Here is a 22322-nt window from a genome sequence, read left to right on the forward strand (position 1 = left end):
CTTCCTAAAAATCATTATTGTATCTGGCTTTTAGAGGCTCCTAAAGCATTGTTCTACCCAATGTAGTTACTCTGGACTCTGCATTTGTCAGTATGCTGCAGCTGGTTGTACCATGACAACAGGTAAAAGCCTAATCAGGGGAGCGTGAGTTCACTTAGGGAAAGACACTTCACTATTACGTGCCTCATTTTAATGGGAGCACGATGTTTGCCAACTTCAGAGCAACAAAGAAGTGTCTGCAAGGGGCTCAAATATCAGCGTTGACTGGGAAACAGGACAAAAAAGACAGGAAGAAAAAAACAAACAGAAGAGATTTTTCTGGCCTCTGTCAGGAAAATGGCATAACAGAATTACTAGGTAAAGGGGGTAACTGGAGCCCAAGGCTGTTTGAATTCAGATATAAATTAAATAAAACGTAAAGTTGCTTTAAGATCAGTGTACCCATTTCCATGGCACCAGAAAGGTAAAAAACCTCCAGTTAAACCTCTTAAGGAGATGCACCAAACACCAGGAATTCATCGAGATCCACGGCTGTGCCAAATCACTTACACCTTGGTTCTCCCTCGTCTTGACCAGTGCTTCCGTGCACCCTATTCAGCCTGGGTTTAAATCTAGCTCAGGCATGACGTTTGTCTAGAGGCCATGAGGGAGCACACATAGGAAATCTGGCCTAACAGTTCATTTCGTCTAATACTCTGCTGTCTACCAGGGGGACAAAATGACTGCTTACAACCCCATGCCCAGGGCGTGTGTTCAAGACCCTTGTCTGAGGGACACCCCTGGCACCTCCACGTGAAAATGCTCCCAGTCCCCTTCAAATCCACATGCAAGTACAGAGGCCTGCACAGTAACCACTCTCCTCAACTTATGCTAAAAGCTGCTGCTCAGTGTACCTGGAAGAAGGCAGACCTGACTAGTCAGGAGGAAAAGTTATGGTAGTAACTACAGCCTACTTTCAGGCAGCTGTTATGCCACAAGATAAACTTCCTTCCTTTCCACTGCAGAACCACGGCAGCGTTGTGCCATAAGCACATCTTCCTGCGCACCAGTACAAGAACAGACACTCTGCTGTAAGGCAGAGCAACAGCAATGTGCCACAAGGTGTCATGAAGAGTCAGCTGGGCCATAACTCACGACAGGGTTCTCCGCTCCCAGGTACACTGCTTTGTAGGCAAAGCATTTGTGTGGCCTGTAAGCAAGAAGGCCAGGAAGTGTCACAAAACCCAATTAAACTCCCTGTGAAGCACCACCTGTCCTATCCTCAAGTAAAGGGCACCATACCGAATCAGGTCTGCCATTAGCATCCTTCAGCTCCAAGTAGGGCTTCTTCTTCACTCTGTTCAAATCCTCGTGCAAGCCATCTAGAAGAAAAGCCAAAAGCTCCTGGGAATCTTGCTGCTGGTATCCTGAAAACTGAGGAGCAAACTGGCCAACCTGTGTCTGAAACACAAAGGCAAGTCAGAGAGGAGTTAGCATTATCTACGTGTAAAAGACAGAAATAAAAACACTCATGTCCTGGCTTTTGCAGAGATCAGCTCTATGCTACCTTATGTTAGCAGTACACCACAGCGAACTGGACGTTAACACAGTTAAGGGTGCCAGAATATTTTTCCCAATTGTTTTTTGTTTTCCCCCCTAGTGTTGAGAAGGAAGAATGCATTTAGTGCTGTGACACTAGAAATCTAAGTTATCATTATTAGTTTAGGAACCTGCAAACAACCACTACAGAAAACCTAGCTGCCTGATGCATTTTGTAATTCAATTTCTGTTTCAGAAACCTACAGCTGCCATAGTACAGACCTGCTATAGGATAGCACCTTGAAGCAGGTAGACAGCAAGATTGAAAATGCTTGCAGAAGATATTTATAAACTAACAAAACTGGCTTAAAACTAAGATTGAAAATCTCGCCACAGTAATCTCTAGCTATTCTAAGAATCGTGATATGAACCTAAGAAACTTAACAGCCTTAGTTAGCAAGCAGCAGAAACAACACACCCATATGCAGCCTCTTATTTCCTAAGTGCTACGTCACAACACTGCCACTTAAGTGTTCCTGCTTCTAAAAAAAAAACAATAGAAAGGGGTCCCACAGGAAAACCAACAATTAGCTGAAGGAGTAGTCAGCCCTAGTGACCATCGCTAGCTTTCTCATAAATACACAGTCCAACAGACTTGCAGAATTATGCTTAGTACATTTTAACCAGTCAAAGATGACAACTGTAATGGAACCCAAACTGAAGGGTTGTTTGTATTACGGAGATAGTTAACACTCACTGTATCAGCAAGAATTGTTAGAAAAGTCACAAGTGACCTGCACTAGGAAATAAAGAGTAATCCCTGTTCCAGTCTTAAAACAACAACAGCCCACATTAAGACACTTTTATTGATGTCCACTACAGATTCACATACTTCCTCTGAACAGAAGTTTACAGAAAGCTTCAATAGCAGTGAATGATGTGCCAGCAACTCAAAGTGACAGAAATCAAACAATATCTTGTTGTTTCAGAACTACGTATCACTCTACAGAGGACAGATTTCTGTGGTCCATAAGACTTTTGCTCCAAGGTCTCAAAGGCATATACCCTCAACTTCAAAACTGTACCATGCAAAGCCTAAACATAATAAGATGCACATTTACATTAATACCAGGTCATGCTTATTTCATGCATTAGGGATGTTATTCATCCACAACATACTGACATTTCAAACTGAAGCAAATTCTTAGTGTTCCTTGATATTTTATTTACATTGCTCTGCAGTGGAGCATCCCTGCATTTTATTTAAAACAAAAGACATAGTTACATTTTTTTCTAGGGGTTCATACACAGCTGCTACGTTGCAGTATTCAGCGCAAAGCAGTTCTTTCAACTGAAGCACCGGGAGCATTACATCAATAAACAACATTGTAGACAAGGAGATGCATTTTGCTCTCCACTTCATAACCTGAATACCTCTTCCCACTGATTAAAGTTCACAGCTGGCAATTCACATGACCTTGCCTAGTTTTGTAGCAAGGATCGTGCCGATGCAGCTTAAGCAGTTCTCAGGCTGGAAGGTCATTTATTAAGACATTTAACATTAGGGAGCAGTAACCAACCCCAGGGTATGACACTACTGGCTGGCCAAATTCCTTGAAAAGCATTTATATAAAATGTGAAACAACTCCGAAGCAGTTCTGTCATTACTGCTTTCATAACATCAAAATATGCGGAAGGTGTATTAGCTTTCACTGTTTCTTTTGTCAAAGAGCTATGCTACAAGAACACAGAGTACTTACTTTAAACATCCGAGGGGCCACATAAGACTGTCTCCCAGACCAAATCTGTTTAATGAGCTCTGCATAGGCCTCTGCAATTTCTCCTCTCATCCCCAGTGGATTGTTCTGATTTATTTCAGCTTCATATTTATCTTCCAGGAAATAATCAGTCAGAGGAGGTGTATTGCTTAGACACTGAAAAAGCATTAAGAAGATTAATTTACTGCACAGGACAATAAATCTGTGTACCAACAAAATAAACCCAATTTTCACATCAAAATATGTACTAAGTTATTAACAAAACCGGTGAGGCTGAATTTTTGAGTACACACTCAGGAAAAAAACAAAGAAAAAAACCTATTGGGAGGGTGGGATACTATAACCATTGCATCAGAGCATGGCTGAACTAAAAAAACCACACCCCCAAGTATCAGTGTTCAAAAGACTAACAGCTCTTTTCGGAAACAAGTTTTCTTTTGCAGGTGCCACACTGACTGCTCTCCTGTAGAGTGTATTTGCCCCCAGATTGTCAGCTTTCCCTCTGGAACGGTTTCTACTGGTTGATCTAGCTTAAGGCATAAGGCTCACTGCTCTGCAGCTCCTTGGTTCTCCTTCAGGAATTTCTTTAAAACCGGCATCACATTCTTTGGTGCAGAATAATTTTAAGCATTCACTTAAAGTTACTGCATTTAAGAGTTCAGGAAAGCAAACAGCAAACAACCTTCAGAAAAAAAAAACAACCTACAGACTTTTGGAAGGAAGGTATCTGCTTTTCTTATTATGTCCCTCCACATTTTGTTAATTCGTTCTGTAACTCCCACTAACACTTCAATTTGTGTAATGTCTCCTGGTGTAATGCTGAAGTCTGAAAAAAATCCAAGCCTGCAAGTGCCAGAAGAGTACAAGATTGCAATCACAGTCCTGCCAACACTCACCAGTTCCTGTAATTAATGGATGCCGACCTGGTTTTCCACACAGGACTGAGGTGGCAGGGTAGGCTACCTTACCGATGCATTATAGGGAAAGCTGCACAGAACGGGTCAGGAAGGTCTCTAGAGATGTCACATTAATGTTCTCAAGTCTACACCCCTCATTCACTCTCTCATCTTAAAATCCTAATATACGTAACAGTGACAAAAGGAGGAACAAGGGCTTCTCCTAAAGGTGAAACACAAGCTACACTTTGTCCTACAAAGAACCAAATGCCATTAAAAAGAATCCCCATCAAAAACTTAGTGAGTTTTAAAGGTAGGAAGGATACCACTCTATCTGCTCTCCCATTTATATACTTATCATCAGTGTACCACGGTAATGATTTACTGCATTCTGGGAAATCACCATAAACCTCAGCACACAAGTAAAATTAGCACAAATAGTAGATTCCCTAATTCAGTAATTCACAGACTCAAAGCTCATAGCAAGAAGCAACACTCGGATAAGTAAGGCAAGACTTGGATGTGTGAACAAAAAGAGAACCAAGTCTAAGATATGATCAAAATTATTAGGGCTTTGACGCACTGCCGTATCAAGAAAACCTAAACTGGGCTCTTTCTGAATGCCTAAAATGTCAGGACCTGCACCAGATGCCCGTACAGCGCTTCACGCACTAGGTGTAGCTACACAGATGGAACAGCACAGTTACACCTGGCAACCTGGAGAGCCAGGAAAGTGTAGTCCTGCCCTTCAGCCAACTCCACTTTCACTGCCTTGATGTGTACCTTGTGGAATTTATTTCCTATCAAATTGTTCCAGTTCCAATGCCCAGGTGTTAGTATCTTTCTCCAGGCAAGTGACATGAAAGTGCTTATAGAACTGCTACGTTTGACACCAGCCTCTCACTGGGAGAGTGCTGCTGACAAAATTTCAAGAACCTCCAAAATCTAAAGGCAGAAATTTGCATTTGAAAGACTGATGTCTAGAAAATTAAAGCCTACGGTTGATAGAGGAAAGCAATTGGTCCTTAACACGACTAGTTTGCATGCAAAATTGAGGTTGAAGAATGTTTGGATTAAGTTACTTTGACAATAAAAATTAATTGTTGAAGTTGTGTCTTAGCTATAAAGTTCAAGAAAACGATTTGGTTTAAGGTTACCATGATACAACTGAAAATAAAGTCATGTCAAACAAAGCAAGGCATTCCAAGTTTATTGTGTATCCTGAATACCACATGCATAATGCATTACTGTTATTTTAAGACCTGTTCTAGCTTTCAAAGCTACCACAGAGCGACAGAAGTCATTATACAGCACTTGTACCTGTGGTGGGTTGACATTGGCTGGATGCCACATGCCCACCAAGCCACTCTATCACTCTCCTCCTCAGTAGAACGGGGAGGGGGAGAAAATAAGATGGAAAAATACCCCAAACTTGTGGGTCAAGATAAAGGCAGTTTAATGAAGCAATAGCAAAAGTCATACGCATGGAAGCAAAGGAGAAGAGGGGAAAAAAAAAAAAAAAAAAAAAAAAAGCAAGCAGTTACTCTCTACTTCCCATCAGCAGATGATGTTCGGTCACTTCCCAGGAAGCAGGGCTTCAGTACGCGTAGCGGTTAGTCCAGAAGAGAAATGTCATAAACAGCGCATGCCCCACCTTCCTCCTCCTATCTCTTAGCTTTTGTATCAGAGCAGACGTCATATGGTATGGAATATCCCGTTGGTCACTCTGGGTCAGCCCTCCTGGCTGTGTCCCCTCCCAAGGTCTCGCCCACTCCCAGGCCTCAGGCTACTGGGGCTGATGCTGTGTGAGCGCTGCTCAGCAGCAGTCAAAACACTGGTGCGTTATCACCACCCTTCTGGCTCCCAGTACAAAGCACAGCGCTGTGAGGGCTGCTGTGGGCTCAGCCAGACCCAATACAGTACCGCACTACAAGTCTGATGTAAGCAATAGGCAAAGTTCATAAAAATCGGCTCAAAATTTTTTCAATTTCTTAGCAAACAACTTTCCCTAATATGTTTCTGCATTTTTTAAAATGAACCACATAAACCTAAGAGACTGAATTAAATAAGTATACCAATTATTATTAGCTTTGCATAACTGTCACAACCTTAACAGCCCACACAATGACCCTGAACCCTTCCTGGGGCTTTTCATACTCCTAATTTTTCAAGAATCTTTAAACACGGACCCCAGAACTGCATGCAGTGACCTGCTTATGTCACTTATGTAGCCCACACAAGTCAAAACATCCTCCACATCAGCCCATTTTTGTCATAGCACCGCACTAGGACCTTACGTTACAGTTAGCCCACAGCCTTTTCAGAAGTCATGTATTTGAGATCCAGTCCTTCATACTGTACTATGTTTTATAGTACTAACATGCTATGCATAAGCAAAAGTAAATATGAACCAATTTTTCGGTTTGGAGTTGGCTGGTTGTTGGTTTGGTGGGGTTTTTTTCCATTCCAGGCACAGTCTCCTCATTGAATCACATTCCCCTTGCAGAGATTTTAATCTATAATCTCTGTGAGACTGATCTTTTATTTAATTCTAAGAAGGGTTCTTTCCAATTCTTACCTGTAATGCAGAATTCATGAAGCAGGTATTTCCAAGGTTACTGAGTCCGCAGAGTCCAGGCTGTGTCAGGGAAGCGCTGTCCCTGCAGCTGTAAGAGTTACAGACAAATCCAGAACCTCTGAAAGACAACACAGTGAACTCCACAATGAGTCTATTGAGTCTCAATACTGTTCAAAAGCCACATCAAATACAAGTCGAAAAACTGTTTAATTAAACAGTTTAACCAGCCTACAGGTTTCTGCTGCTTCATAGCCGCCAATACTAAATACCAGGAACGTGAAGCGTATGTGATAACTTTGGAAGTGTTAATTGTTACACAGCATATTATTAATCTATGGCTCATAACACATTAATTTCCTCTGTCTATAAGTACACAGCACACTATCCGAATGCAGCAAGAATCTATACAACATACTGTACGAGCTAATAAGAAAATTATGATCTCTGCCTGGAAAGGTTTCTACATTAATGACAGATGGAGAAAAGAATACAATCCCTTCCCTCATACCCCCAGTCCACCCAAAATCAGGCAATGCCCTGGTAGTTAGTAAGCTCAGGAACACACGCTACTTTTGCAAGTGAGCAAGGAACAGCAGAACACAGCGGTTTCAAAAGCAAAGTGTGATAAACAAGTACACAAGAGTAGTAGACCTCCTCACGGAGCACCATCACAGTCCTTTTCTGTACAGGCAAGGATGCACAGGATTATTCACATGAAGGATGAAGAAACAAAAAGAACATTCCTGCTCTTACCCCCTGCCCAGGTGGGAGCTGTTCAGTCCATAGGAGTTACTGTTATCACCGTTAGTAATGACAGAGGTGGCAGACACTGAGGAATAAGAACTTGCTGATGATTTTGAAGAGGTAGTAAAGTTTCTGCTAGTTGCAGTGCTTGATCTGGGAGAAAGGAGAAAGAAGTAGGAACAGGGCTACTGCTTTTTTCACCCCCAGCCCCACCTCCCGCAAAACTCCAAGGACTTGCCACATTACAGTTAGTTCCCACACACAGAATTTACTGCTTTGATCTGTGTGATCACACTTCCAAACACTTGTCTGGAACACAAACATCAGACAGAAGTATCAGAAGCAGGAGTAACAGTTTTTGCTTAAAGCAAAATCTGGGTCCCAGACCAAAGGAAGTAGGCAATTTGGATGGCATGAGTGACAGGGAAGCAAGCTTTAAGTTTATGAGTAAACCACCTTGAAACAAGCAAGCAAAAAAAATCCTGAAACACTTACCCAAAGCAACAAAGTCAGTCCTTGCCTATCTGAAACCCAAACCATCACTCAAACAGAACATTAATTAGTAAGAAGATACTGTGGCATCTATCTTCTTGTGGGTGGGCACAAAATAGTTTGTTACTGAGCCTAGCTGATACAACTACAACTTGCAGGCAAAACACACTGCTATGTACATGGGGTGTGCATAGCAATCCTCAGCATTTTGAGACTGGAGATACTAAAACAGATCAAAAAAGTTCACAAGCCCCAAGGGTATCCCTTCGTGAATCCCAGGCTGTTCTACACCACTACTCTCCTCGGCCGGGAAAGAACCAGAACACAATGTTACAAAAGGCCAGCAAGGCACTAAAATCCCACGGCATTCTGTCATAGACAGCTTTTGTTCAATAAAAAAGGCAAAACCACACGCCAGTACTACATACATAAGCTTAAAGAAACTATTTTGATACTGATTAATTTCTCCTCAGCAAGACCCAACTGGGAAATTACCCATTCTCCCCATCTTTGCCCAAGTCAACAAGCAAAACCGAATGCAAAAAGGTGCAGGACACCAACAGCCACGCAACAGTAGCTAATTGCACCCACAGCACAGCAGAGCACCAGCACAGGACAGTGCCCTCAAGCTACAGCCTGTTCCTGTATCTCTCTTAATGAGGCCTTGATTCTCAAATGACACAAACTAAAAATGAATATTCATCGCTCCCATGCTACTAAGAAAACAGTCCTGGAAAACCTCTGCAGAGCAAAAACTACAAGACAAAGAACAAGCCATAATGGCCAAGAGGAGGCAGAAGAGCTGGACAAATTTACCCGTTCGGAAATAAGTAGAAGTAAAGTAAATACAGAAGGAAGCAAGTTATGATGAGAGCTCCCAGATGAAAACACAAACCCCAAACATAGTCTAAGCCTGAAGCATGCTAAAAAAAAAAACCCTCAACCAGACAGCACAACCAAGAAGTGTACTGGAAAGTATACTAGAGAGAATGAACAATTACCGAAATAACCGTGACAACCGTTTCTGGGACAATACGCAACCTTCTGGTCATTGCAAGGTTGAGGGTGGAACTTCTCAAGACTACCTGGACACAAAGATAAGATCAATAACAGAACAAGAGGGTCACACTGGTGGTCCACCTGGGGGAGTTTCAAGGGTCAAGAATAAAGCAATTAAGCTAACAACAGCATGTAAATGCACTACAAACACATTTTCAAAAGCTTCAAACAGAAGCAAAGAAGGGCAATTTAAAAAATGCCAGACTTGAAAATGCAGCATCTCTGCTTCATGTTTGTTCCCAGTGAGAGAACAGAGCAAGATGCTTGGAAAATAATATGAAGAAAATCTGATAGGGAGACAAGAAAAGGAGGACAACACCTTAAGGATTTCAAAATTTCCAACAGAAGCATAGAGGCAGTGCATAATCAAAGAGTCAGATGGCAACTGAAGAGTTCCAAGAAGTATTTCAACAGTACCCCACGCACACACAAAAAAATACGCTAAGATCTAAGGAGGAAGATTAAAAAATGGATCAGAAAACAAAGATAAAAGACAAGTCAGAGCAGGGAAAGGCCCACCTACAAAGGCATCAAGGATACCGAGCAAATTCCTGTTAGAAAATTGGGAAGGATCATGAAAGTAAAACAACAAAAGAGAGGCCAACAGCTTTCCAAGCAGGCAGGGAAAAAACCCATAAAAATCAAATTCACTTGAGAAGATAAAAATTCTAAGCACTCTTACATTTCACAAGTTACTCATCTGTCTGTAATAACAGAAGAAAGATTGACAATTTACTAAGCACAGCTGTTCCCCCTCATTTCACAAGATAGTCACAATAGCAGCTACGATTCCAGGTTGAAGGCACAGAGAGTAACAAAGGAAAATCTTTTTCTCTGAAAGCTTCCCATTTTAAGACCGGGAAGCTACTGTTCATGACTCCACAGTACTGCAGGCTCCTCAGGAGACTGTCTCATTTGCACACAGAGCTGACAATAGAAGTCCTGGACGCCAAGCTTTTTATCCCCAATGCCCCAAAAGGGGTTTCTGTGGAATACGCAGACACCGACTGGTCAAACCCACCTTCTCTCTCCACTGCCACCTCTCACAGCAATGGATTTCTGCTCCCTTGGAAATGGAGGCTCCAACACCTCACTGAAGTAAGAGAGAAACATTATTTCTTCTTTGAAGTTTGTGACTTAGAACCTTCCAAAACATTCTGGGCTACTCAGTGGGTTACCACTGAAACTACTCTCAGTTGGCCTAGTTTGCTCTTTGTACGCACAACAGACACTGGACTGGAAGGTGCCAAACTCCTGCAGCTTCCCTTGAGAACCACTGCAATTCTTCTGACAGGAATAAACACATTCAGCTACATTTCATCAACAAAACCTATACAGGAGTAAACTATAGCAAAGAAAGACTCCATGTAACCATGCAACAGTTCAGGGATTTGATAAAATAACTTCACAGCTCTGAGGATGACACTGCGTGGTATTACTGCTCAATCAGTCCTCCTGCTTAAGGACAATTTCAGTCTCTCAAGGTAACTCTTGTCTGAGCTAAAATACATCTTCCAGAAAAATCTGCCATCATGGTTTCACAGTGGCCAGCAACAGCTAACCCAGTAGACCATAGCTAAACTGTTCCAATGATCAACACCCCTTACAGTCAGCAGAAACCTTGATTTCATTTGCAGCACGAGTATCCGGCTTCATCACCTGAACATTGGTTTGTGCTCGTCTCCATCTGCTGCCTGTGGAGTTCCTTCTTCAACTTCCATTTCTCATATCCCACAGAAGATTTTGTGCTTGTAGTGGTTTGCCCTTGGTTGGACACCTGGTGCCCACCAAAGCCACTCTATCACTCCCCTCCTCAGCTGGACAGAGCAGAGCAAATATAACAAAAAGCTCACAGGCTGAGATTAGGACAGGGAGATCACTCGGCAATTACTGTCACAGGCAAAACAGCTGCGACTTGGCAAAATTAGTTTAATTTATTAATTCAAATCAGAGTAGGGCAACGAGAACTAAAACTAAAACTTAAAAACACCTACCCCTCCCTTCTTCCCGGGCTCAGCTTCGTTCCCAAATTCTCTACGTCCTCCCACTGAGCAGTACAGGGAATGAGGGCTGCAGTCAGTTCATCACACGCTGCCTTTGCCACTTCTAACTCCTCACATTCTTCCCCTGCTCCAGTGTGAGGTCTGTCCCACGGGAGACGGTGCTCCATGAACTTCTCTAGTGCAAGCCCTTCCCACAGGCTGCAGGATTTTCACAAACTGCTCCAGTGTGGGTTCCTCCCATGGCCTTCAGTCCATCAGGAACAGACTGCTCCACTGCGCGTCCCCCACGGGGTCACAAATCCTGCCAGCAAACTGTTTCAGCGTGGGCCCCTCTCTCCACTGGTCCTGCCAGGAGCCAGCTCCAGTGTGGGCTTCCCACAGGCCACGGCCTCCTTCAGACATACGCCTCCACAGCCCTCCACAGGCTGCAGGTGGGGATCTGCTCCACCATGGACCTCCATGGGCTGAGGAGGACAGCCTGCCTCACCATGGTCTTCACCACAGGCTGCAGGGGAATCTCTGCTCCGGCACCTGGAGCACCTCCTCCCTCCTTCCGCACTGACCTCAATGTCTGCAGAGCTGTTGCTCTCACACAGTCTCATTCTCTTACACTGCAATTTGTTGCGGGGTGTTTGTTTTTTCCTGCTTCTTAAACATGTTATCACAGAGGTGCTACCATTGTTGCCAACTGGCTCGGCCTTGGCCAGCAGGTCCGTCTCGGAGCCGGCTGGCAGTCATTCCATCAGACACAAGGGAAACTTCAAGCAGCTTCTCGCAGAAGCCACCCCTGTAGCCCCCCTGCTACTAAAACTTCGCCATGCAAACCCACTACAGTGTTAAAATCACCTTTTACATTTCTCACTGATATAATACTTTAAGTCTTCTAGTACAAAAATTATTTGCTCATTTTTCAACAATTCACTTGGCTCCTTCTGAAACCTCTCATTAGTCTACTTTTCAAATTTGTTGACAACCTCACAGGACACGACCATTCCACATGCAGTTTGATCAGTGTGTCAGTTATCAGAAAGTCTTCTGACGCACTCAGCACCTCCCTACTGACCACTGACTTGGTTGGTTGGGTTTGCCTCAAGGCTGCTACAGGAGCTCACATTCAAGAGACTGAGCCAGGACTGGAATCACATTCCTACAGAATCCAGCGTGCATTTGGGGCTCACATCCTTCGTCCTCACGTACACAACTTCGTTTCACAATACTGATGCACATTGCCCCCCATATGCCAATTAAAAGACAGCTGTTTCATATCTTGCTATGCAACCTGTCAAAAACCCACACAAATGGCAACTGAGGAGAAATCCGGAGACTTGCAGCATAAAGGGGACAAAGTTAAATTAATCTAGTGCAGAAAACTGTGAGGCCATATGGTTGATAAGTAGAAAAACTGCTAAGCTGAACAGCTTGAAGAAATACTGTAAAAGGTTGCAAGACTGAGACAGGAAAAATATTTCAATTCAGTTGAGGCTACCTTCAGAGCATACAGTAGAATTAGTCCTCCTTTAAGCCACCAATATAAAAAAAAGCCTCCACATCAAGAATATTGTGACAAGAAGTTTTTGTCGAAGCAAGAAAAGCTGACTTAGATCTCACTGGCAGAGCAGAGGCCGTAAGGGATTTTTCATTTAGAAAGCTCTGACATGCAAAAGCATCCTTAACTTCTCTTACACACTCAATGCTACTCTGAAAGCATGGCATCTGCTGCAAACTCAAGCACGTGAAAGTCACATAATAAAGATCTGCCCACAAAATATTTAGCCTAGTTGCTGAAGGGGTCTTCTAAAATCATCAGCATACAAGGAACTGGGAGAAGGACATGAGTTTTAAATATGAAAGGGCATTTAATTATGGCATTATGTACCTACAAAATATGTATCAACCACCAAGGTCTTAAAATTGTACAATAATTTCTGGCATGTAATATCATTGCATGCTGTATACCAGGTTGAACAGATGCCTAAGTCAAGACAGAGTAGTTGAGGAAAGACACACGCATTACAGGATGCGTGAACTAAGCAACAGCCCCTCGACATTTTTACGGAGGAGAGTACCAGGTGGGGCAAAGAAAGTCCACCGAGTATACCGTGCCATCAGTAAACAGAAGAGCAGGAAGAGGAAACTGCAGTAAAATTCTAGCAGCAAGCAAAAGACTGAAAGGTATTTTACTGCTGCACACTGCAAAGGGAGGCAGACAGCTACCAGGCAGATCCTAAATACAACTTTACTCCTGTTTTCAAATGCAACACTTGATGGAAAAGGTGCCATTTTTATAAATCTGACAACTCCTTGTTTGTTTGTGCTAAGAAATTTATACCCAGGATAAAAACAGTGTGTGCTAGGACTCAGCTGGAACGCCCCCATCTCAGGGTTTTATTTTGGGAGCCTTCTAAGTAACAATTAAAGAGGACTAAGTTTCACAGAGTCATTGACATAATCTCCCTTCATAAACAAAGTATGCCTCCAATTCTGAAATTCCTAGTATAATCCATTCCCTCTTCTGAAACCTTGCCTGGCAGTAAAAGCAGTTTCTAACTACAACAAGAAGAAAGTATTTTGAACCTCAGGAAGCAGCAAACTAACAAACAGTAATGGCCAACCGTACGCTGAACGTACCACCCAAGAACTGCTGTGGAGTTTAAGAGCATTTCTTCTGTAGTATGTCAGCCAGTTTGACGGCTGGGGAAACAAACACTCGGGAAGGGTGCCCAACATGTGGAAAATGTTTCGCCCTAGTAGGAGCCAGTGCCTCTGACATGCAGTAAATGGTGGGGAAAAATCCTCACGACAGGTAACCCACCCACGCCACAATCACCTTGCACACCCATATTCTGCAAGTAGCGAATGACATGAACTTTCAGCTGTCCAAGGCCTCTTTTGGCCCTGGACAGCGATGCAGATGCTCATCATTCCTCTACCAACAGCACAGCGCTCCACATCCCGTTTGGTTTATGTCATCAAAATTCTAAACACAGAAAAACTCTCCTGTAAGCTTTTAGCATTAAAAGAGCCCATGATGAATCCCAGTATGATGCAACCTGAAGGAAGAACTCCAATATGAAATTCCCTACGGTCCTGGCTAAGCAGTATTTTCTCTAGCTGAGAAGTAGAATATCGGAGCAAAATGTTTGCCTGAGATAGGATTAAGTAGAAGGCAAAGTACAAAGGAATAGACACTCCTTCCTACACGTATGTTTTAAATAGAATTCCTTCAGTCACCATTATCAGCATCAAGTCAAACAATGTCACGTTTTTTTACAAAGTTTACAAAGTTTTACATTACAATTAGCAAATGTTTCTTTCTGTGTCATTAGAAAATATTAATCTGCATACCAATAGCCATTTTCATTTAATTATCACTAGAGGTTAATTAAAAGTCTTTACATATCAGACTAGCTGGTGAAAAGAGAAAAAACCTGAGGCCTGGGAATGCTACAGGGCTCCATTTCAGCTTTGCTTTGCGTAGAAATAAAATGTTATAATCTGGTCTTGCACAGCTGCCTCTCTTAACACCAGCATTCTCCTGATCCATTTACCCAGTATTATATTTCAGTAGGAGAGAACTGTTTCAAAATAGGTTTCACTGACCTATTTGATCTGTTCAAATTAACACCAGTAAGATCTTGATCTCAAATGAGATCACTTGGCAGCAAGTTCTAGAAGTTAACCATACTGTACAGAAAAATATTTCCTTTCCATATCAAGTCTGGTGGCCTACTCACAGGAAAGCAAGTAGGCCATCAGACTAGTAAAATCACAGAATTTTACTTCTCTGTAGTAGGACTTGAACAGTTCCTTACTATTACAAGCAGTGCCCATTCTATACCGTTCACTCTATACAGTATTTCATGAAGTCCCTCTCTTACTCATCTCTACTCTAAAAGAGATAGCAGTGAGAGGATATCTGTGTAATATTTACAGGCTTCTACAATTGCCTTTGGTGGCAGGGGGGGGCTGTTCAGCTGTTTCTATACCCTTTTTAAGAAGGAACTACCAGAACTCTGAGCATTCATGACTGGCAGCTTTTACTCCAAGATCCTTTTTGTTCTACAATGGTAGAAGACTGTGCAGTGTGTAGAGGTAGCTTTTAAAGTAAACTAGCTCAATGTAAAGAGCACTTTTGTCTCCTAACACTATAGAAATCTAAGATATTTAATCCTTACATAGCCTATTTGAAATGGGCTTTAAAACAGAAGACCATTGCTAAGACAATAAACCAACAGCAAAACCACTGAAGAATATTCATATTCAAAATTTTCACCTCCTTCTTCAAAATATCCAAAATAAGCCACGATAGCCACTGATAACTAGGTATTCACAGAGAACGTGTGGTCACTAAAGCCTAGTGAACAAGCTGGACAAAACAGCAGAAGCCTTTTAAACATGCTTACTTTGCCAGGAAATGCTGTCCAGGACACGTGCCATCTTCATTTTTCACTTCTATTAGAACAACCTGAAAGAAAGTTCAGGTAATAAAGATAGTGCTACACACTTTTCAAAATCACTAAAAACATTTACAAAATGACATTTTCAAGGTTTGCTCAAAGTACATAAAAGGCAAGTGAAAAGAACTACGTATCAGAGAAAGCAGTACATAAGAATCTTAAAAAAAAAGCCCCTTACCTGACCTTGATAGAGCCCCGCATCTTGCACTGTGCTATCCAGCTTGCTGAGCTGCTCATACATGTTACTCATATACCTGTTCCATAATCTAGTTTCTTTCTCAGCTGGGATATTAAATAGTTTTCTCATTTCTTTCTCGATGGTAGCTGTTCAGGAGGAAAAAAAAAAAAAACCACCAAAATTCCTAAAACTTGGGTGATTTGGAAAAAAAAACAAAACGACAAGCCAGATATTTAGCAACGAAGTACATCCTTGATCCTTCAAGATCCTTTCGGGTACGAAAAGTATCATGGAAGTTATAATTTCCCATATAACTTGACTAATATTTAGTCTGAAAAAATGAAAAGCTTGGATTTTCAGTCATGTATTTGCCTGTCAAGCCCTCAAACCAATAACAATCAGAACACACTGACAGGTTTCTGCCCAAAAGCCAGCTTCTGTGAAACAGTCATCGTTTGAAAACAATAGGCTCAAGAAGGAAGTCTTTCCACTTACTACTGCCAGGCCATACATCAGCAAACTGAAAAAAAGCATCTTTATGGACATATAGGACAGATGACATTCAGCATTTTTACATGGGAAAATATAGCGATGATACAGAGAGGGAGATGGGCCAAACCTCAGGAAGAACAGAAGTGCAGGAAGAACCATTAAGATCTCTATAAATATTCACACACCAGGAAGGAATCACAGGAAAACCAGAAATGGAACTGCTTTACGTGAGTGATGTGGCTGTTTCTCAAGGACACTACTTAGTAAGCAACACGCTCCTCGAAGCTCTTAACCACAACTGCGGCTGGAAGAAACTCAGGAGGTTCCTAGTCCAATCGCTCAAAGTGGGGTCAACACTGAATTCAGACTAGGCTGCTTGGGGCTTATCCAGTCAGGTCTTCGAAACTTACAAGGCAGGAGATTCCCCCACCCCTCTGGGCCCTGTTCAAATGTCCAGCTGTCCCAACAGGGAAAACATTTTCATTCTATTCAGTTGGAATTTGTCCCGTTTCAGTTTATGACTATGTCTGCTGTTCATGACTCGATAAGTAGCCTGATTCACATCCTCAGTAACCTCCTCATAGGTGTTACAATGTCCTGCCAAAGCCTTTTCTTCCCCAGGCACAGCTAGCTCCCCCAGCCTCTTCTCACACATCACATGCTCCAACTCCCAGCTATCCTGTTGGTACCCACTAGACTTGCTCCAGTTTACCAACACTGTCGTTGTTCAGGGGGGCACAAAGTATCTCTTGAGGTAGCACCATTGCACAGCTTCAGGTATGAGAGAACTACTTACCAACAGTGTCTGCTTTACTGAAGTGGCAGCTAATTACATTGTCAGGATTGCTGCTCTCACACAGCTTCAGCTCAAGAAGATAAACTTCAACCTTATAGTGCTTCACAAACAGACCATACTCCACTACCTGCAAACAGAAGGCAGATGCGATAAATGAAACGAACACAAAGCTAAACCACTGGGCAATCCTCTGTACGGTACCCCTGCCTAAATACTCTAAGTCTTTACATGTCTTGCAAGTCAACCCGTAAACTGAACACCGACTCGCTCTGAAGTCCAAAATCAGTCACAACCTCTGTGAGCTTGTTTTGGGGTTTTTTGTTTTTAAAACATAAGAAATCCCCATGCTTTCCTTCCACACTGCACAGTTCCAAAGGTCCATCATCACAGCTGAGTTGATAGTGCCAGCTAATTACCCATGAAAAATATTTGATCACACAGTCAAAGCATTCTAGAAAAAAAATACCTTTTGCTTCTAGCCTTTGGCTAAGGTTTACATTAAAAAAACAAGCCTAGAACACTGGAACAGAATCCTTTCTATTAGAAGGGAGTAAGACAAAGCATTAATTACTTTTCTGCGTGGTATACACAATCTGCCTTATTACTGTCTCCTTGCAAAAAACCAGGTAAATTTATGTCAGAACTAGTTTTGATGACATTGCTTTATTTCAGAGTCATTTTTACATCAATTTCACATTTGAGAGAAAATCGAATAGGTACATTACCCATCCCACTAGCTTTCAGCATATTTTTAGAAATGTATTCTGTAAGACTAGGCACCCCTCTTCACCTACACATCATAAAACACATTATACCAGTAAGAAAAGCACACTTCAGAGGCCAATTATAAGACAACTCTGATATAACTGGAGGAAAAAACCAAACCAAAACCAACCAACCCACCAAAATACACCTCAATTCTCTCCACAGTTCTCTGTAGCTATAAAGCCTATGAAACTGAGATCGTATTTCATTGAACCAGCAGGTCCAATTTTTACAAGTAACAGTGTTTAAGAAGCATTTGGACAGTGCCCTTAATAACTTGCTTTAACTTTCAGTCAGCCCTGAAGTGGTCAAGCAGTTGAACTAGATGATTGTTGTAGCTCACTTCCAACTGAAATATTCTGTATCACTCGCGTGACACCAGACTTGCTATGATCTACTTCTGTAAAATGATACAGAAGTAGATCATTTTACAAATCCTCCACCCACTGCGGAAAGAAACAAAGAATTAAGACTAAGACTTACCGTGAGAATTTGGCTAAACTATGCTTCCCTCTTCTGAGCTTTTATAGGGTTGTATTAGATATGCAAGGTGCTTTAAAAATAAATAATTAACAAATACAGTTGGAAAGATGTTCACTATTTTGCTGTTGCAACAGAAAGTGAAAGTAAAACTCCCTGTTCAAACAGCTTCTTGACAGGCAAATTAGACTTTTTTTTTAAAGAATGCAAAGAAACCAATTCACAAGTTCTTCATTTCTCTTTCAGAAGGAATTTCATTCAATGGGACTTCCTGTTCTCCAGTATTCTATAGGTAGAAACAAATAAAGAACCATATGCAGAAACAGAAGAACTTTTCCAAGAAGTTTCTGACCATACCACCGAGTCCATTAGGACGGATGAATGTCAAGAAGAGTCTAATGGCCTGCAGAGGTCTTTGAAACAGTGTCTGATCAGCTAGCTTGTTCTGTCGAAGTAAAACTCAGGTCATCCTGTTGGATGGATAGCAATTTGAGCACAACACGCTGTCAACCACCGAGGAAGCACACTGTTCTGTATTTTGCACATGAATACACTTTTCAACAGGACTCCATAGAAGACTGTCCAAAAACATGGTTTGAGATTATGGAAAGAAACCTGACCTACAAATAAATCTAAGTTAATCTTCCTATACTTGCCTCTGATCATCAGGCATATAGAAATGGAAGAAACCCCAGCTTGTAAAATTACAAAGATGCTTGAAAATTACTTCCCAAATCCAGCTTTTATGGATATTTTGATGTATGGATTACAGTTGATCCAGCTTTAGGAAAGGGATTAAAACTTCTGGTCCTTGAATGCTTTAAGTGCTTTACTTCCAGAGCTATCTGAAGAGTATGTAACCAGATACTGAACACATTCTACTCAGGTGAAATACTGCAGCTTTGTGTGTCCCACTGACCTTTCACTTTATATTTTTTGCAAGAAGCTGTAGCATCCCACAAACGTACTATTCTGCTATATTTGAACATTTTTCTTAATATAAAAATCCACTTCAAATAATAAACAAGCAATAAACAGAGACTGAACACTCATAGCAATTCAAAACCTTAAAAACTTACTCTTAACTGCACCACAATAACCTGACATCTTACATCCATAATGCAACACTAGCTCTAAGCTCTAGCCCTCAATAATTACAGTGTTGAACAGTGGTATCTGATATGCCAATGAAAGGAGGCTCATACAAGTAAGCCTTCCACTCAAGTGTTTCCCCTATAGCTTCCAAACTTCTTGTCCCAATCCCAAATCTTTCAGAAAAGGCAGCGTCTAATAACATGCCAGGCTTTGCGAAAGTGGTTAGCCAGTTCACGAATAAAGCCTTCCTCACTCACAAGGGCACTGCTTAGCAATAGTTCTAGTTTTCCTTCTCAGTATAGATTTTCTGTTGCTCAAGAAATCATCTGTTCCTACTAAAACCACGTCTCCTTTATAGCTATAACTCTTTTCCATTTCCCCCCCCACTTCTGGTTTACACGGAAGTTCTGCCTACTCAGCAGAGCAAACGTGGGGACACAGGGTGAACCTGGGATCATTTACATTTTCTGAAGATATCATCATTTCTCATTACATAGAATTCCTAGCCAGACAATGACAACATTTCAGTACCACTGATCAGCACAAGCGGGCCTGCAAGAGAAGGTTCCGACTTCCTTTTATTACTCTGATGCCACACTTTCTTGAGCCTTGCACACCTTTAAGTAACCCTTACTGTAACATAATGCTACTTGATCAGTATTAATTATGCAAATTCTATGAACGCTATCTGCTTGGGGTAGTGATTAGTCTTTATGAACACTACAGACCGGCACTTCTCAATTTAGTCAGTGCAAAAACCTAAGACTAAAATAAAACCAAAAAAACTTTTACCCATAAACAAGTGCCTGATAGATTTCCAAAAAAGCAACTCGCAGATGTCACCTTCTCAAAAGGTTATATACTCAGAATGCATTCATGACAGCATTTAACCAAACAAAAGTCAGACTTACAGAACAAAACCATACATATGCCTCTTGTAGCGATTTTAGAATCCCAGAATTTTGAAGAACAAAACAAGAACAACCTTAAACTCCAGAGGAAGCCCCCAAGCCATCTGAAGTCCCTCAACCAGATGCCATCTGTAGGCATCCCTAAGCCAACACACTAGCTATTCCATGCAACACAAGAGCATAATCATAATGCAAAAAGTTAACAAAGTTCATGGTTCTCACCCTATAGAGCCCATCAGCTGAGCATCACTGAAGATTCGGGCATTTTTACTCTAATACTGGAAGGTCATTCCTTCAGACAACAAGGCAGAAAGACCTCACGTTATTATCTCCAAGGATCTTCTGAGGATCCTGTCTTAACTGACATGCAGCAAAATAAATTTTGTCTAAGTCTGGTAGAGATCAGATAATGAAACCAAGGTGATGAGAAGCTGGTTCACCCATACTTACTTTCCTCACAATAGGCTGCTGTCCATCTACGCAACCATACCATGCTACTAGTTTATTCCAGGCTTCAGTAGGAACCAATACGTAATCTAGCTCATCAATGAGGTGTTCTTTTAAACTCTGCGTTTCTGGATCTAAAAGGGAGACAGATGTAAGAAAGCGCGGCATCAAACAGAACCCTTTCTTCTCAAGGGCTATACGCACAGTGCCATGACGCTAAGAACTGCCAACACTCCCACGGGCAGGCAGAAACCGCACCAGTCTCCTCACTCACAAGGCCGGGATGGCTGCTTGCAGCTTCCCAGAAGACACGGCTTCAAAAGTGAAAGCTGCACGATGAGGCGACTGCACATGGGAGTTACCTGCCCAAGCCTGGCCTGCGGCCGAGCTCCCAGACCCCAGGGCCCAGGCCCTGCTCCCCCGCGGCCCAGCGCCGCCGGGCAGCACTCACCGCTGAAGAGACCCGAATTGTCGATAGGCCCGGGGAAGAATCCGGGATCGCCCACACCGAACATGTCCCAGCTGTCGAAGCCCACGTACTTCTTCCACTGCTTGAACCACCGGCTGTCCACCAGGTACCTGCAACACACGACACCAGGCGGCCCGGCCCCCTCAGCGGTGGCGCGGCCCAGCCCGCTCCCGCAGGCCCTGCCGCCCGCGGGGGAAGGGGGGGGGGGGAAGGGGCGGGGAGGGGAGGGAGGGCCGTGCGGCCGGGCTCACCAGGATTCCCCCGGCCGGAGGGCCATAGCCAGCAGCGGCCCCAGCTCGGCCCGCTGCACCGTCGGGTCGGGCCGCGCCCCGCCGGCGCCGCCGCCGCCACCCTCCGCCGCCGCCGCCATGTCGGTGCGCGAGCCCCGGCGCGGGCGGATGTCGGCCCGCGTGCGCATGCGCGCTGGCTGCCCCGCCGCGCTCGCCCCGCCCCGCCCGCGCGCCCTCTGACGGCATGGGCGGGGCCGCGCGCAGGGGTGGGGCGGGCGGCGCGCGCGCTGTGGTGGCGTCCGCCATCTTGTGTGGGCGCGTCCCACGGGGCCGCGCAGCCCCGGCCCGGCCCTGCGGCTGCCGGGGCAGGCGGTATCTGCCGCGCTGGGGGGCGGGCAGGGTGGGCACCCCCCTCCCTTGGGCCTCCAGCGTGGAGAGCAGCCGGGGCTGGGAGCGTGAGGGGGTGCGGGGCGGCCTCGGCGCACAGCTGGAGGCCGGGGGGTGCGGGAGGCCTCGTCCCCGAGGTGGCTCCGTTTCCGAGGGGGGCGGCTTTCACAGCAGGGGGCAGAAATGCTTCCTGTGGGCTGTGTGGTTCCAGCGCCCCAGGCTGTTTTCTCGCGTAGCGGATGTGTGGAGCCCTCTGCTTGGCTTTGGCTAGGGAGGGGGGCTCCAAATCGTTGTGGGAATAGACAGGGAAATGGGGCTGAGTGACCCGCTGGGGAGCACGCAGTTTTGAGAGTGTGTCTGGAAAGAGCCTCTCAAGAAGTAGTTCAGGCGTTTGTCTCGAGTAGCAAGCGTATCCCGTGCTGTTTAGGGAGCGTGCCCTTGAGAAATAGGAAAATTGGGAAGGGTTCAGAAACTTAACCTGCTTTAAACTGATAACACCAAAAAATGCATTTACCTCATGGAAAAAAGGCAGGGGGTGATGTGCTAG

At 43.6% G+C, this 22322-nt stretch overlaps 1 protein-coding gene across 11 annotated transcripts in view; it reads right to left on the minus strand.

The window, feature by feature from the left end:
• Positions 1 to 21590, minus strand: part of USP4 (ubiquitin specific peptidase 4) — a 44304-nt gene extending 22714 nt beyond the window's left edge. For 6 of the 11 annotated variants that reach the window (XR_008747278.1, XR_008747277.1, XM_055804423.1 and 3 more), the window contains exons 1-10: positions 21410 to 21590; positions 21141 to 21268; positions 20693 to 20823; positions 16992 to 17118; positions 15704 to 15849; positions 15472 to 15533; positions 7524 to 7667; positions 6771 to 6888; positions 3279 to 3452; positions 1282 to 1440 (exon numbers count right to left, since the gene is read on the minus strand). Coding sequence is in view for 9 of the 11 variants with exons in the window: in XM_055804423.1 (XP_055660398.1) it covers positions 1282 to 1440; positions 3279 to 3452; positions 6771 to 6888; positions 7524 to 7667; positions 15472 to 15533; positions 15704 to 15849; positions 16992 to 17118; positions 20693 to 20823; positions 21141 to 21268; positions 21410 to 21576 (1356 nt within the window). In the remaining 2 variants the exon portion in view is untranslated. Of the gene's footprint in view, positions 1 to 1281; positions 1441 to 3278; positions 3453 to 5787; positions 6128 to 6770; positions 6889 to 7523; positions 7668 to 15471; positions 15534 to 15703; positions 15850 to 16991; positions 17119 to 20692; positions 20824 to 21140; positions 21269 to 21409 lie in introns of those variants that run through there. The other 5 variants (XM_055804424.1, XM_055804425.1, XM_055804430.1 and 2 more) reach the window with 5 other exon arrangements.
• Positions 21591 to 22322: the final 732 nt, after the last annotated feature.

The sequence above is a fragment of the Falco peregrinus genome, chromosome 5 (genome assembly GCF_023634155.1).
Source record: "Falco peregrinus isolate bFalPer1 chromosome 5, bFalPer1.pri, whole genome shotgun sequence".
Classification (NCBI taxonomy): Eukaryota; Metazoa; Chordata; class Aves; order Falconiformes; family Falconidae; genus Falco; species Falco peregrinus.